The sequence below is a fragment of the Aethalodelphis obliquidens genome, unplaced genomic scaffold (genome assembly GCF_003676395.1).
Source record: "Aethalodelphis obliquidens isolate GAN/ISIS:26980383/991018 unplaced genomic scaffold, ASM367639v1 scaffold34, whole genome shotgun sequence".
NCBI classification, from domain to species: domain Eukaryota; kingdom Metazoa; phylum Chordata; class Mammalia; order Artiodactyla; family Delphinidae; genus Aethalodelphis; species Aethalodelphis obliquidens.
Genome location: NW_020837978.1, coordinates 13,551,209 through 13,565,150, shown reverse-complemented (window position 1 = coordinate 13,565,150; position 13,942 = coordinate 13,551,209). Strand labels below are relative to the sequence as shown.

General features: G+C 41.0%; 1 protein-coding gene across 3 annotated transcripts; it reads right to left on the bottom strand.

Moving 5' to 3' along the window:
- Positions 1-324: 324 nt before the first annotated feature.
- On the bottom strand, positions 325-10,862 carry FAM8A1 (family with sequence similarity 8 member A1). 3 transcript variants are annotated; one of them, XR_003437567.1, is made up of 6 exons: positions 8,823-10,862; positions 7,625-7,745; positions 5,891-6,014; positions 5,240-5,379; positions 4,705-4,844; positions 3,634-3,744 (listed from the first exon to the last, which is right to left on the bottom strand). XR_003437567.1 is itself a non-coding variant. In XM_027128448.1 (5 exons), exons 1-5 carry the CDS (start codon positions 9,550-9,552, stop codon positions 3,600-3,602), a joined length of 1,260 nt encoding a protein of 419 aa, XP_026984249.1. In that variant the 5' UTR covers positions 9,553-9,642; the 3' UTR covers positions 325-3,599. The 3 variants fall into 3 exon arrangements, 2 of the variants coding, with proteins under 2 accessions (XP_026984249.1, XP_026984250.1); XM_027128448.1 differs by lacking the exon at positions 4,705-4,844 and having other exon boundaries at positions 325-3,744; positions 8,823-9,642; XM_027128449.1 differs by lacking the exon at positions 3,634-3,744 and having other exon boundaries at positions 3,833-4,844.
- Positions 10,863-13,942: the final 3,080 nt, after the last annotated feature.

Here is a 13,942-nt window from a genome sequence, read left to right as displayed (position 1 = left end):
GCTCAGTCTTCTACTAGCTACGAGACTCTGACTGCTGGTTCCTCATTTGTAATGTGGGTCCTTAGTATCTTGCACTGCGGTTGGAATGGTTAACAACTGTAAGGAACGGACAGGATTAGTTTAACATTAAAAGCTTAGTCATCTACAGCTAACTTCTGAGTGACTTGCTAAAAGAATATATCTCAAAGTGGATGATTTTTTTTTTGATAGACCTCTATTTCTGAAAGCATTCATCTTCTGAAGGCAGAGAATGCTAGAGCAGCTGTATTTGGAAGCAGGAGATTCTGGAGCAAACCTCAAAGAAACAGGCAAAACACAAAAGCATTGGTGACCAGGTATTTATTGAGACAAAGAATACAAATTGGTGGCAAATTATTAAAAACAGAATGTTGAATTTTCATTTATAGGCAGGCCATCAGATACTGTTTGTGGATCAAGCCATACTATAATGAACTGCAAAGAAATACGCACACAGCTTGAGATGAGGAACTTTACCCAGGCAAGCACGTATTGCAAAGATTTTGGCCTTTGGTGTGGGCTGGAGGGTGGGAAATGGCAAGTAACTGAAGTATTTGCCAGATTTTAGGAATACTGCTATTATTTAGGAATATTCTTTAAAAGGAACAGCAGCCTGTTTTCATAGGGTAAGTGTAGAATAAAAAAAGTTAATACATTCTCATCAAAAAGCCCTTTATTCCCAAGTAGTTTAATTTTCAACTCCTGTCTTCCTTTTGCTGGAAGTATTTATGCCTAAGTGAAACGCCCAAACAAGTCACTTAAGGGAAAAAAATCCTTCTTTTAGTTAGAATAATTTTTACCGTCATTTGAAACATTAAAGACTTTTATAAATTTAGACAAAGCCCTCAAATATAATGTTTTTTCAATCCTAAATATTTGGGAGAAACTAGGTGACTGTTTAGGGAGAAAGAAGTAACTTCTGAAGCAGTGCCACGCGAGTACCACACAGGTGCTGGCTTTCTCTCTAGCCACGGACTCCCTAAAAGCACAGCTTGCTTGCTGCTGCTCCCTCACCTAGCTCAGCCCAGCGTGCATTAGTATGTCAGACTTTTCTCAAGGTGCAGGAGCCACTCAGGCTGCACATTTCATAACAGGTAGAGTTTCTAGATGCCTAAATTAACCACATGACCTGTGGTTTTTACATACGGTATGTTCACTGAAATACTATTCTCAGCATAACTCCTAATTTTTGTTCCCTTATTATCTTGTAAAAGTGATGAATAATGTTAATACTATGAAGACAACTTTCTTTTTGCCTTTTTAGGCTGTAGAGCTTCAGTATGAGAATTCTGTCTTGACACAGAAAATTCAGCATTTCTGTAAATGAAATATAATAAAGTATACTGAAAATAGGGAGGCCCCAGCCCCAAGAGAAAAACATGTGGCTCCCCCTTCTTCCCCATTTTGTCATTTTTCCCCCCAACTTGGGAATCAAAAATCTCCCTAAGTGCTGAATTCATAAACAGACTTGGATTTTGTTGTAAAGGCAGACAAAGTAACACTTTTTACTTGATAGGGCTACATAGTGTAACTTGAATCCTGAGAAATGCATCTACATAGATATTAAAGTATAAAACAAACTGGACTACATATTTCCTTTTGTTTTACTGTATAAAAATAGCCTAAGTGGTGAACCATCGAGGAAATTATACATTAAAGGTGTATTCCAGAGCTACATGTCGGAAGGGTACGTTTCAACTCCAGTTCCCAGTCAGGGGCAAAGGGGGTTATACTCTGATGCTAATGTATACACTACTAATCGGTAAGTTTATGTAACATTTCCTAATAATTTCTCCTCTAATTTAAGAAGTTAGTGGATGGTTTGGGTTTGTTTACTGTGAAGGACCATAACACTTTCTCTTCCCAGAAACAGGTGAATGAATGATCTGTTTAGTATTTTGACACATTTAACCAATAGGCTTTCTGTGATGGATTTACTATAAAGTTATTTTGAAAAACATTGTTTATGAAAACCATGGTTCATGGTTTATGAAATTTTACAATAAGAAAAGGCATTAAGGACACTGTTAAGGTTTCTATAAGCAAATTGAAAATATTCACGTTTTAAATGTCCAAAAAAAACCCACTTTAAAAACGGATATCGTAATAGCAAATGTATTTGCTGTTAAGACCAAAATAAAGCCTAGACTGATCCTGTAAGCACCCTAGTTATGAACTGTTCAACACAGTTTAGTGTTTTGGGGGAAAATAACAGATTCAGAAAATGCCTAAGAAACAAAACTTTTAGTTCAGATTATACCTCAGCACAGCTAACTGGGCCATCTAACAAAAAGCACATACATACACTTAAAACTCTACAACTATGCAATCGAAGAATAAATTAAAATGGCAATACACAAAGTGTTACTTAACATTTCCCTCAAAAACATCATCCCTGGCAGGCCCCAAATGAGCTGTTGGCCCACAGAACCAAAGAACTTGGAATAACATCTGGAAATGCTACTCTTCCTTGTTACAGAGAACAGTCCCTAACGGGAAAATTGGTAAGTATTTCACAGGCTACTAGTATTTAATCATGAAATGCTAAGATTATTTAATTCCTTGAACAATATAATAAAAGGAAACTAGTATGTGGATATCCTGTATATAAAGAGAAGTTATATTCAGAACACTGAAAAAGCACTAATACTTTCTTCATGCTGCGCACATACTGGGAATATTGTTTTACAGTAAATATGCAACAGTTTGATAGGACTGCTTTTCCCCACATATTTATGGTTTGATTTAGGGCACTGAAAACACTTGCACGTGAGTTTCAATTTAAATTTACAGTGAAAACTTACCCCTCCCCCCAACCCCATTAAAAGCAATCACTAACTTACCTTTTTCTTTAAAAAAACAAAAAAAAAATCAAGGATAAGATAGCAATATGACTTAATACTTTTTCATCATCATGCAAAATCTGCCCCCAAATACATGTTTAGGCATTAAGAATAGTTATAAAGTTACATCATTCCTGCAGTAAACTGCAGTACAGATTTTAAAATTTCAAGTCAGGGAACTGCTAGGCCGGCCTCACTTTCCCCTCTCTCTTGCAGCTAACTCACCAGCTCCTGGGATGGGCGCTAAGTGGCTTATAAAATGTGTGTCCCCACTCCCTCCCCGCAAAAAGCAAAGACAAAAGTTTCCTTAAGAAGTGTTAACTAAAAGATGAGTGTGTTCACAAAACACAACTGGACATTTTCCATCATTTTGGGATAAACCAAAATAAGCTTTTAAAGTTTCATTTGGAGATTTCAAAGCTGAAAATGCTTTCAGCAAGTTCTAATACCTTAGATCTTAAGTATATACTGTCCCTTGTTGATTATGACACTACTTGCCTTCGGTTCAATCTAAAAATTTTAACACTTGAACTTAACAGGTTTTTCTTCTGGAAAAGTTCTTTCTTTGACATTCAAGTAAAATCAATACTTTCAGCATAGTCACCTGCATCACACTGGAGCGACTGCTTTAATTTCTAAATCATCAGTTAATGTAACCCAGGGATACTGATGGCCTTGATATATAGTTTAGTCTTGTCATTATTCCAGAGAGTATGGAATTCAGGGCTTTTTGGGGCATCATCTGACCCCATTTCTTTTTACCACAATGGTTCCTGCTACAATGTCATAGGCTGTTCGATTATGCTGAAAAAACAGCAGTGTGATGAAAGCAGGGAAAAAAGAAGCAATAGAAAAATTCTTGATCAAAGCTCGTATAGTGGACCTAAAAAATTAAAGCAAAAAAAAACCAAAAAACAGATAAGTCGTATACCAACTACATATAGATTAATAGTATTCTATCAAGTTCAAGATGTATTTAAAACATATTCAGAGTATAATTAACAGAGTTTTAACCTTTGATAACTGAATTACTTTCAAGCAGCAAAGTATGATCAAACCACCAGGACTAGTTCTAAAGACTTTGTAACATAAAAGTTAGTTCGACTTTAGAACTTACACATGAAAAGCAATAATATGTCTTAGAATGTGAACTAAAAGTTTACCGTATTTTCTAGTATTTTGACAGAAGACTAGAATATTCCCTTTACTACCCTTTCTATAGTCACTCAGTACCTCTATACTTTGTGTGTTTTCACCATCTTCTAAACTGAGTACACTTACGCAGTCCCATTTTCTACCTTCTGTGAAGAGCACCAGCATTTCAAATTACTGTATTTGTTTATCAGATCTTTCTCTGTGGGCTTCTGTGATTAAGGAAAGCTTTCAACAGTAGCTCAGAATGGAGAATTGTCCCACTAACATTAGATTTCTGCCTTTCGGTGCACTGAATGGTTATAGGATAACACAGCAGCTGATTGTGGGCTCTGAATCCGGACTGCTTGGTTTCAGATTCATTTTCTACCAACTATACTAGTTGTGTTACACATCTGTAATAAAAGGGTAATAGTACCTATAGTACCTAACTTAAATTAGTTAATACATATGCAATGTTTTTAAAACAGTGCCTGGTTTATGAGGTGCTCAATAAATATTAGCCATTATTGACTCATTAAACGTAACAGCCAGGATTATTAGAATCACAAAAATGTAAGGAAATTTTGAAGATGTGAGCAAATTCAAGGCTTTTTCTAGAGTCTCTTGTTTAAACAACCCAACTCTGAATCATTCTGGCAGCAATTCCAGCCAGTATCCTGTTTTGCTCAACTGATTACCACCTACTCACCTCCACAACTTCCATTATCACTATCTGTACCTTCCCCCAGAGCCAGATGCCAACAGCTAGCCATGAGTACTGGAAGTATTACAAGCTCTATCACTTAGGAGCAGGATGCACGCATGTATAGCTGTCAAAATTCTTATTGCCTATTCAAGATGGGATAATGACAGGTATTACCAAATGGAAGCTTCAAGGCACAGCAGTAACTAAACTCCAATATCCACAGATCTAGAGAATAATAAAGCTAGGCCTGGAGCACTGATACAGAGAGTAGCCATGCCCAAATCCTCCTCATTATTGTGACCTACAGTTCATAAAATGCTTACCTTTGAAGATATATACTGAAGAGAAGTCTATAATCACTGAAAACATTCAAACTTTGTTTTAAACTTAATAAATGTAAGCCTATTATATGCCATGAAGAACCAACATCCTAAAAATACTTTTATCAAATGGTATAACTTATGAAAATAATTTTTAAGTACAGTAATCAATACAATTCATAAGTACATAATACATTAAGCTAAAAAAAAGAACTTACGTTGTAATGCTAACATTTGAGGAAGGAATCACTAAAACCCGACTTGGCGCAATAAGCACCGACGTATCGCATGTCACAACTCGAAGCCCTAGCAGGAACTTCCCTGGGGTGGCTCCACCTGCTCCCCAAATGCAAATTATCTAAGGAAAGAAGGATAATTTTATAATAATTTACTGGCTCAACTATACCAATTTTAAAGGTAAATTTTCCTGCCGTATGATTCATGTTTTAAATTTTTCACGTTTGAAGAATTTCATAGAATACTTAAGGGTTAACCTTTCAATGCATTTCTGCAGGTCTCTAACATCTTCAATACCACAAGATATCTACTGTAATATTTCTCTATGACCCATTATATTTTTCAGCAAGTTGCTTCTATGGAAAGATGCATTTCAAGTTCCACAACCAACTTAAAATATAGTTTTGGACAAGACTGAAATGTATTACAAAGAAATGTATTACAAATGAAAAATGTCTCCATTCTGAAAGTTTTAACTTGGAAAGTATTATGTTAAAGGAAATTTAGAAAAAAATAAAGACATTTGACAAATACATGATTAAAAATAAAAATCTCCACTACTTTTTTGTCTTGGGCTGATAATCTAAAATTAGATTGTTAAATATTAATATTTGCTGAAGTCAGTAGCTTACCTCATAGAAACAAACTAATAATCTGTATATAAGCGCCACAACCATCATTTTCTGCAAGTCTTCCATTGATGTGTCTTCATCTATTTCTTCTATTATATAATGCATAGCAAACTTAGAGATATCCCTACAAAAAAAGTTTTCGGTTACAAAGAATTAGTTACCAGAACAGTTGCATTGATTTCTTTTTCATTAGTGTAAATCAAAAACTTTAATTGAAATTATAAACTAATCTTTAGGTTTCCAACTGTCTAGCTTCACAAAACATTCATTAGCTATTCAACAAATAAGCAGCACTACCCTGAGCAGGCGCTGTACTAGCCCCGGGGATAAAATGGCAAGTGAATTCAACATGGTCTCTGCTTTCACAGAGTTGCTAACCCAGCAGGTAGAGCAGAATAAATAATAATGAAGTGGGGAAAGGGCTATAATAGAGAACCATTGGGTACTTGGAGACACGTACCAGGCACACTTAACTTAGTGGAGGCTTCCCAAAAATGACATTTAAGGTGAGATCTGAAGGATGAAGAGAAGTTGGCCAGACTAAGAAGGGAGAAATTTCAGAGAGAGGGACTAACAAGAGAGAAAGCCTTTAAGCAAGAGTATGATGGAAGCTGTAGGCAGTTCAGTGTGGCTCAAATAACTGTGAGAGGTGAGTGATTAAGAAATAAGGGTATTTGTTAAAATATATGAGGACATTAGTAAGACTTACCCTGATGGCAATGAGAAACTACTGAAGGATTTTAAGGCAGGAGAGTGGCAGAATCAGAATTTATGATCTTTTTGGTTTTCTATCAGAGACTGAATTGAGATAAAACAGGAGACAGTAAACTGAGATACCAGTTAGAAGACTTGTGTTATAATCCAAGCAAGTGATGGCAGTGACTGGACTAGGGAGAAGCAATGATGAAAAATGAAATTCTGACAGTGAAAAGGAAATGGTATGGGTTGAAGGTTATTCAAGAGACTGAACAGAGTTAGCTGGTACTTGATTGGATGTGTAGGGCATAAGGGAGGGAGAGACAGGGAAGAATCATAGTAACATTCAGGCTCCTGGCAGGGGCCCTGAAATTTAATTACCAGGGTCTGAACTTGACTGTTGCTTACTGCCTTTGTAAATTCTGGGCTTAACTTTTTGTAAGCCCAAATTTCAAACTCTATAAAATGGAGATATTAACCTCTACTCTACAGTGGTGGCAAGGTTAAGAATCCATACAAAGGCTAGCACATGGGAAGTGCTCAGCAAGTGATAACCGCTATAATCTGAAAGGAAGATTATGCAAATAAATACCTCACTTTGCAGTTCACTTGGAACTTGCCTGACAGTATACGCAGCCCCATTTGGAAATGCCATCTAGCTGATTATTAATAGTTCATCTACCAAAACCTCTTTATGCCTTTGTGTTTAGATACTCCACTCTGAAAATGATTGTAAGAGAAAAATTTGCAACTGGCCTAAGAAAATAGTGAATAAAATCAAACCAGGGTTGGAGGTTCCTTTCACCTACTTTTGATAGGTGAAATTCCCCACATCTTGCAGAATTAAGTATTTTTCTCTCTTTTGTAGTTATTTCTTAAAACCAACAAGAAACCAAATCCAACAAAGCTCCTATAAAGAAATCACTGACACTGGCACACAGATTATCCATAAAGTCACTTGCAGGCATGAAAAAAAAATTAAAGCAAGATCTCTAGACAGTGGACATTAAAACCCTTCTGCAAATGGCCTTAACTTACTTTATTCCACTGAGGTGCATAATGCTTAAGACAATGGTTGCTTTTATAAAGAAGAGAATAAAGAAATCCACCATCTCTGCCATGAATCTGTGGGCCAAGGATGGAATAACATACTCTCTACCTGTAAATTAAAAAAAAAAAAAAGTTAGGAAAACTAATCGTTACACATAGACCTTGGAACCCAAGCTAGGTAATGAATGTAAAGTCAAGGTGCAACTTGCTGATAAAAAAAAATTTTATAACTGCAACAATTATTGGTATTGACTTCAATAGGGCATGTTATTAAAACAGCAACGCTACTTCACTATTTACTGAGCAGTTTAAAGCTTGTTTTCACCCCCTTAATGTTTAGAAATGCTTTCACAGATAAATTTCAAGTACTCAATACATTTCACTAGGGATTCAAATGAGGAGACTCCAGGTGATTACAAGCCTATGACACAAAATTAAACTTTTTAAGCAAAATATCAAGTGTAGACGGTACGAAGTAAATCCCTGAGCCCCTCATCTTACCCCTTATTTAGTTTGTCTATGTCTTTCTAACAAATCCAGGGATTATCAAGCTGCCATCCTAAATTCTGAATCAAATTCAGGCAACTAGGTCTTGTCCCATATTATCTGTGGCTGGATAAAGTAAACAAAAAGTGTAAATAATACACTAAAAAGTGTAAGTGATTCAGAATATTCTAATTCCCACACAGAAGTAAACAGACAACACACAAGATGAAGTCAAGGCCCAAAGGTTCATAATTCCATTTGCATTCCTGAAAATCTCCTTTAATATCCGTCAGTTCCACTGTCCCTAATTCATAAAAGTTATCATATTAACTATAGATAATATAGTTAATACATCCATGTCTGGATGCTTTCCAGCATCATCAGTCAAAACTTCCCCTACCCCCAAGCCGGGTTTGCCGTCTGAGAGTGAATTAAGCTTCGGATCTCACTCCACACCGTGGAGACGAAGGCTAAGAGGACGCTTTGAGGAGCAAAGACTTCTTTGCACGTGGAAACCACCAGACCGGGGGGCCAGGGAACCGATTTGGAGCGCTAGGTCTAAGGGGAGGCGCACGCAGGGCCGCGCTGTACACCCTGCGAGCTGACGGACGCGCAGAAGCCGCGGCGAGCGCGGCAGCGGTGACAGCGGAGAGGGGCCCGCCGGCCCCGCCCCCAGGTCGCTCCCCGAAGAGCCTCTCACCTGCCTGCCGCCCGGTCTCGCTCGGGGCTCGCGAGGCAGCGGCGGGTCCTACCCTCGTCGCGGGGGCTGCCCGGGCCGGCGGCTGCACGTGAGGCGCGCGGGCTCCCGGGCCGGCGACCGGAGCCGAGGCGGTGAGGCCGGCGGAGGCCGGCGGCTCGGGCCCGGCGGCCGCGGCGCTCAGGAAGTAGAAGGGGTTGTAATAGCCCAGCTGCAGGGGCGGCGGCCCGGAGGCCGGGGCAGCGGCGGCGCCGGCGCCCGCGAGGTAGCTGGGCGCGGGCGGCTGGGGGCTGCAGTAGGCGGGGAAGGCGGCCAGGCCGCTGTGCCAGGTGAGGTAGCCGCAGTAGGACTGCCACAGCCACTCGTGCACCTGCCGGGAGTACTCTCGGGCGCTCAGCCGCGCCGGCTTCTCCCGCGGCGCCGCCGCCGCCTCGGGCGCCTCGCAGCCTGCCTGTGCCTGCGAGCCCGAGCCGGGGCCGGAGCCAGAGCCGGAGCCCGCCTCCCTGCCATTCTCGGGCTCGCGCGGCGGCTCCGACTCCTCGGTGGCGGCCGCGGGGGGACCGAGGCCCGGGGCTGGGGGCCGGCCCGGAGCCTGGGGTTCGGCCTGCGGCCCGTCCCGGGGCCGTGGGGCGGCGGCGGGAAGGCCTCTTCGGGAAGGAACGGGCTCGTGGTCCCCTCCGCCGTCGTCCTGCCCGGGAGGGCGGCCTCGGGCTTTCTCCGGCCCCTCCGCCATCGTCGCCTCAGCAGCACGCTCGGCGGTCCTGTCACTGCACCGTCTCACTCCCCCACTGGCCCCTCCCCAACGGCCCGGTAACCACCGCCGCAGCCGCAGGCGTCAACAATTCGCCACCGGAAGCGGAAACCCACCCCCTCGTCGGCGTCGCCGGCGTGGGGCGGAGCCAGGAGGCGGGGCGTGAGAGTGGGCCTTGGTGCTCAGAGCCTTGGGAGGCAGGAGGACTCCTCCCCGGCTGGGCGTGGGCTTATCCCTTGAGGGACCCAGACTATCACCGGTCCCCCAGACACACACCTCTTGTGGTTTTAATGAAGTTGGAGGCCCGAGGCTTCTCCAGATAATCTCACAGGATGTGGACTCAGGCTGCTCCGGGAGAAAGAGCTGATGGAAGAAGAAGATTTCAGAGAGAGGTCCCAGGGCTCGGCGCCGCCTTTTCTGTTTGGGACCGCGACAGTTTTGGTCTCTAGGCACAGGGCTTGTTACTTGTTTCCGCCTGCGTTCATTCCACTTAACTGGTCCTCGCCCATCTGTACTCAAGGTGATATGAGGCATATCCCCTTAGAGGATAAGAAATTAATAACCAAACCATACTGGGATCTATCAAGATAGTATGGCTCAGCGGCAGAGATCTTGATTGTAAGAGAAAAGAGGAGTTATGTTGATTTTAGAGCTAGACTCTGTCCTTATCCTGGAGCTGACCTGTGTCCATAATATCTTACTCGCCACTGCTGCAGACACAAGCCTACTTCAGCAAAATTGTGCCTTTCCTCAGACCCGTTATCTCAACCTTTGGTGCCTGCCTTTTATTTTCTGTTAAGGCAAGGCCCCCGTTCATATCCCAGGGCTTTGGAGCCTCCTCTGAGTACAGAAGCCCAGGCACGATTTCCCCTTCCTCTGAATTATATATGGCGCCTTACATATGTATAGTTTAATACACCTTCCTATGTCCTTAAGTTGGTTAAGTGATAGGAATATATCTTTGTATCCCCAGTCCCATACAGGAGATCTACAGGGGCCAAGGTATCGTGGGTTATACTTGTTAACAATGATTCCCGTAATCACTCTTGACTTTGCTCTGGGAGATGAAAGTAAAAGGTTTAACTTTTGCCCTGAAGGAGCTAATGATTTGGTTAAAGGGAAAGACTTTCATGAAACACTCGAAGACCTATTTAAGACAATACCAATATAATATGAGTCCAAAATAAGGGAAAGATAATGGTGGCCTATTGCTAGAAAGGTTACCCTTACAGATGTGATTTTAAAAATCAACTCCGGGACTTCCCTGGTGGCGCAGCAGTTAAGAATTTGCCTGTCAATGCAGGGGACATGGGTTGGATCCCTGGTCCGGGAAGATCCCATATGCCGTGGAGCAATGAAGCCCACGAGCCGCAACTACTGAGCCCACGCACTGCAATAACTGAACCCGGCACTTCTAGAGGCCGTGCTCCACAAGAGAAGCCACCGCAATGAGAAGCCCACGCACCGCAGTGAAGAGTAGCCCCTGCTCACCGCAACTAGAGAAAGCCTGCACGCAACAACGAAGACCCAACACAGCCAAAAATTAAAAAAAAAAAATCAACTGTGAAAAAGTTGTAACATTTAAACATGCATTCCAAGTTTGGGTAGGGGAGGAAGGAGAAGCAGGAACAAATAAATGAAGACGGCATGGAATGAGTGTAAAATATTGTGGTTATTGGAGACACTGGTCTTTGTTTTGCATACCACTGATTAGGTAGCACCTGGCATAGTGCCACTCACATAGCAGACATTTATATTTATCAGCACTCTTTGCTGCTTTATCAGAAATCCAATTGTAACTGATTTAAGAGAGAAAAAGTAAATGAATTTATTGACTTGCATAGAAAGTTCAGGAGTAGTTTAGGTTTCAAGGATATCTAGTTACAGATAATCATAACAGCTTCAGGAATCACCTGTTTTTCTTTCTTTGACTTCGCTTTTGAGAAAGTAAGAGTGTTTCTGTTTCAGTGATAAACCTAATTCTAACTGGCTTAAGCAAAAATAAAACTATTGCCTTTTGTAATCAACAAATTCAGAGGTTCTACATAATAGAAGAAGGTTCAACAGTACATCTAATAGGCATTCCAAAGAGAGAAAAAGAAATAATGGCCAATAATTTTCTAGAATTGAAGGAAGATGGCTCTTTACATTGAAGAAGCACATCAAGTCTTAGGAAAATAACATATACATATAACACATATATGATGAATGTAAGCAAAGAGAAAAATAATGATCTTAAATAGCAGCAGTTAAAACGTAATCTAACTAGAAAGAAATGACATTTAGACTGGAAGCCATATTGTCAAAAGTAAAAATATGCCAAAGATAGTGGAACATATATAGTACAGAGTATATAACTATATATAACTATATATATATATATATAAATAACCTGGACAACGTAGTAAATCATCACTCAAGAATGAGGATGTGATGTAATGCACCACTGCTAATCCAAACAACACCCTGGATCAACCCTAGTCCTTTCCCATCATACTCAGCCAAGGGCTGAAGTCTCAGGGATATAAAAAGGGAAGTATTCATGAGTCAAAAATATAAATGGACTCTGGAAAGAGGGCAGTACATGAATCTTGAATCTCCATGAATCACCACATCAAAACAGACTGTATAGTGAAACCAAAAATGCATGGGGCAACATTTACAACTAAACTAGGTAACAGATAACTCCACAAACCCCAAAATACAAGTGTGGGACCAAACCACAAACGCAAAATTGCATAGTGTTAATGCCGAAAAAAATCAGATAAAAACTGTGAAGATATTAAGAAAATTATATAAGACATGAAAGAAAAATCAGAATAGGGACTTCCCTGGTGGTCCAGTGGTTAAGACTCCATGCTCCCAATGCAGGGTGCACGGGTTCCATCCCTGGTCAGGGAACTAAGGTCCCGCATGACGCGGCAAAAAAAAAAAAAATCAGAATTAAAAATACCTCAGAAATAAAGTAACAACTCGGGAAAGAATTAGAAGTAAGAGAAAAAGTGGTTTCAGAAAATACTGAACTAGAAGGAACACAGGAGTAAATACAGATGGTGCCCAAGAGAACTTGAATTTGAAAATGAGATTTTAAATAAATATAGAAACAGAAATGATTTTAGAGAAAAGATAAATATTGAAGATAGGTAAAGAAAATCCAGTGTACGGATTAAGAGTTCTTGATAAAGAAAACCAAAGCTAGCTAACAGAATACAACGCATAATTCAAGAGAACTTTTCCTGAAGTAAAATACATATATTCTATTTATATATATTCACATATATATTCATATATACATTTACATATATATTCGAAACCTCACACTGAAAGAGTATACTGTGCGCTTGAAAGCACTGAGCCTGAACAAGATGTATTCTAGTCAGTAAAATTACTAGACTTTACGTTTTGAAAAATGGTCATTTAGGCCAAAAAAAATTTATGAGAGAAAATTGGATTACCATAAGACTTCAACATTAACACTTTATGTGAGGAGAAAATGGTGAAACATTTAAAATATTCAAAGAAAGAAAATGAGAACCAAGTACCCTGTATCCATCAAAACTGACTTGAAAGTATAAAAGCCTTGGGGCTTCCCTGGTGACGCAGGGGTTGAGAGTCCGCCTGCCGATGCAGGGGACACGGGTTCGTGCCCCGGTCCGGGAAGATCCCACATGCCGCGGAGCGGCTGGGCCCGTGAGCCATGGCCGCTGAGCCTGCGCGTCCGGAGCCTGTGCTCCGCAACGGGAGAAGCCACAGCAGTGAGAGGCCCGCGTACCACACACACACACACACAAAGTATAAAAGCCTATTGGTTATCAAAATGAAAGGGCTCAGACTGTTACTTGAGTGCTTCCTGAGGGGTGAAGCTTGGCAACAAAATTACTGACAGTGACAGAAAGACAGTTAGTGAAACTTTCAATATTACTTGTAGAACCAAGACTAAATGAGGCTTTGTTTCAGTCAGGGTCAAGAGAAAGAAACTACACAATAATTTGAACAGAGGACATTTACTATGAAGAATATTAATGGAATTGGAATAAAGGGAGGCTGACTAGCAAAAGGCAAAGAGAATTCTTACCATATAGGAACAGTAGATACAAGGAACAGCCACCACTCCTGAACTGAAATAGAATGGCCAAGAAACACCCTTGCCCCCATGCCCCATCCACCTCCTTTTTGGAGAAGGCATGACTGTGGCTCCCTGCTGTGGCCTCAGTGCGCCCCGTTAGAAATCCTCTCTGGAGTTCTTGGAGAACTAGCCACAGCAAGGTGCCTTTATCAGAATTCACCGCAGAGTGCCCAGAGAAGCCACTTACAGGAAGGTGCTATACCAGCAGCACACCACTTCATGAAGCCATCTAAAAAACGGTGTACT

What these genes read in the sequence shown, in the direction of transcription:
- FAM8A1 (XM_027128448.1), bottom strand. Translation starts at nt 9,552, where the DNA reads ATGGCGGAGGGGCCGGAGAAAGCCCGAGGCCGCCCTCCCGGGCAGGAC. An exon ending in TATTAGTTTGTTTCTATGAG is followed by an intron (nt 5,380 to 5,890) that starts GTAAGCTACTGA and finishes TTCTTTCCTTAG; the next exon opens with ATAATTTGCATTTGGGGAGC. An exon ending in TCAAATGTTAGCATTACAAC is followed by an intron (nt 3,745 to 5,239) that starts GTAAGTTCTTTT and finishes TTAATTTTTTAG; the next exon opens with GTCCACTATACGAGCTTTGA.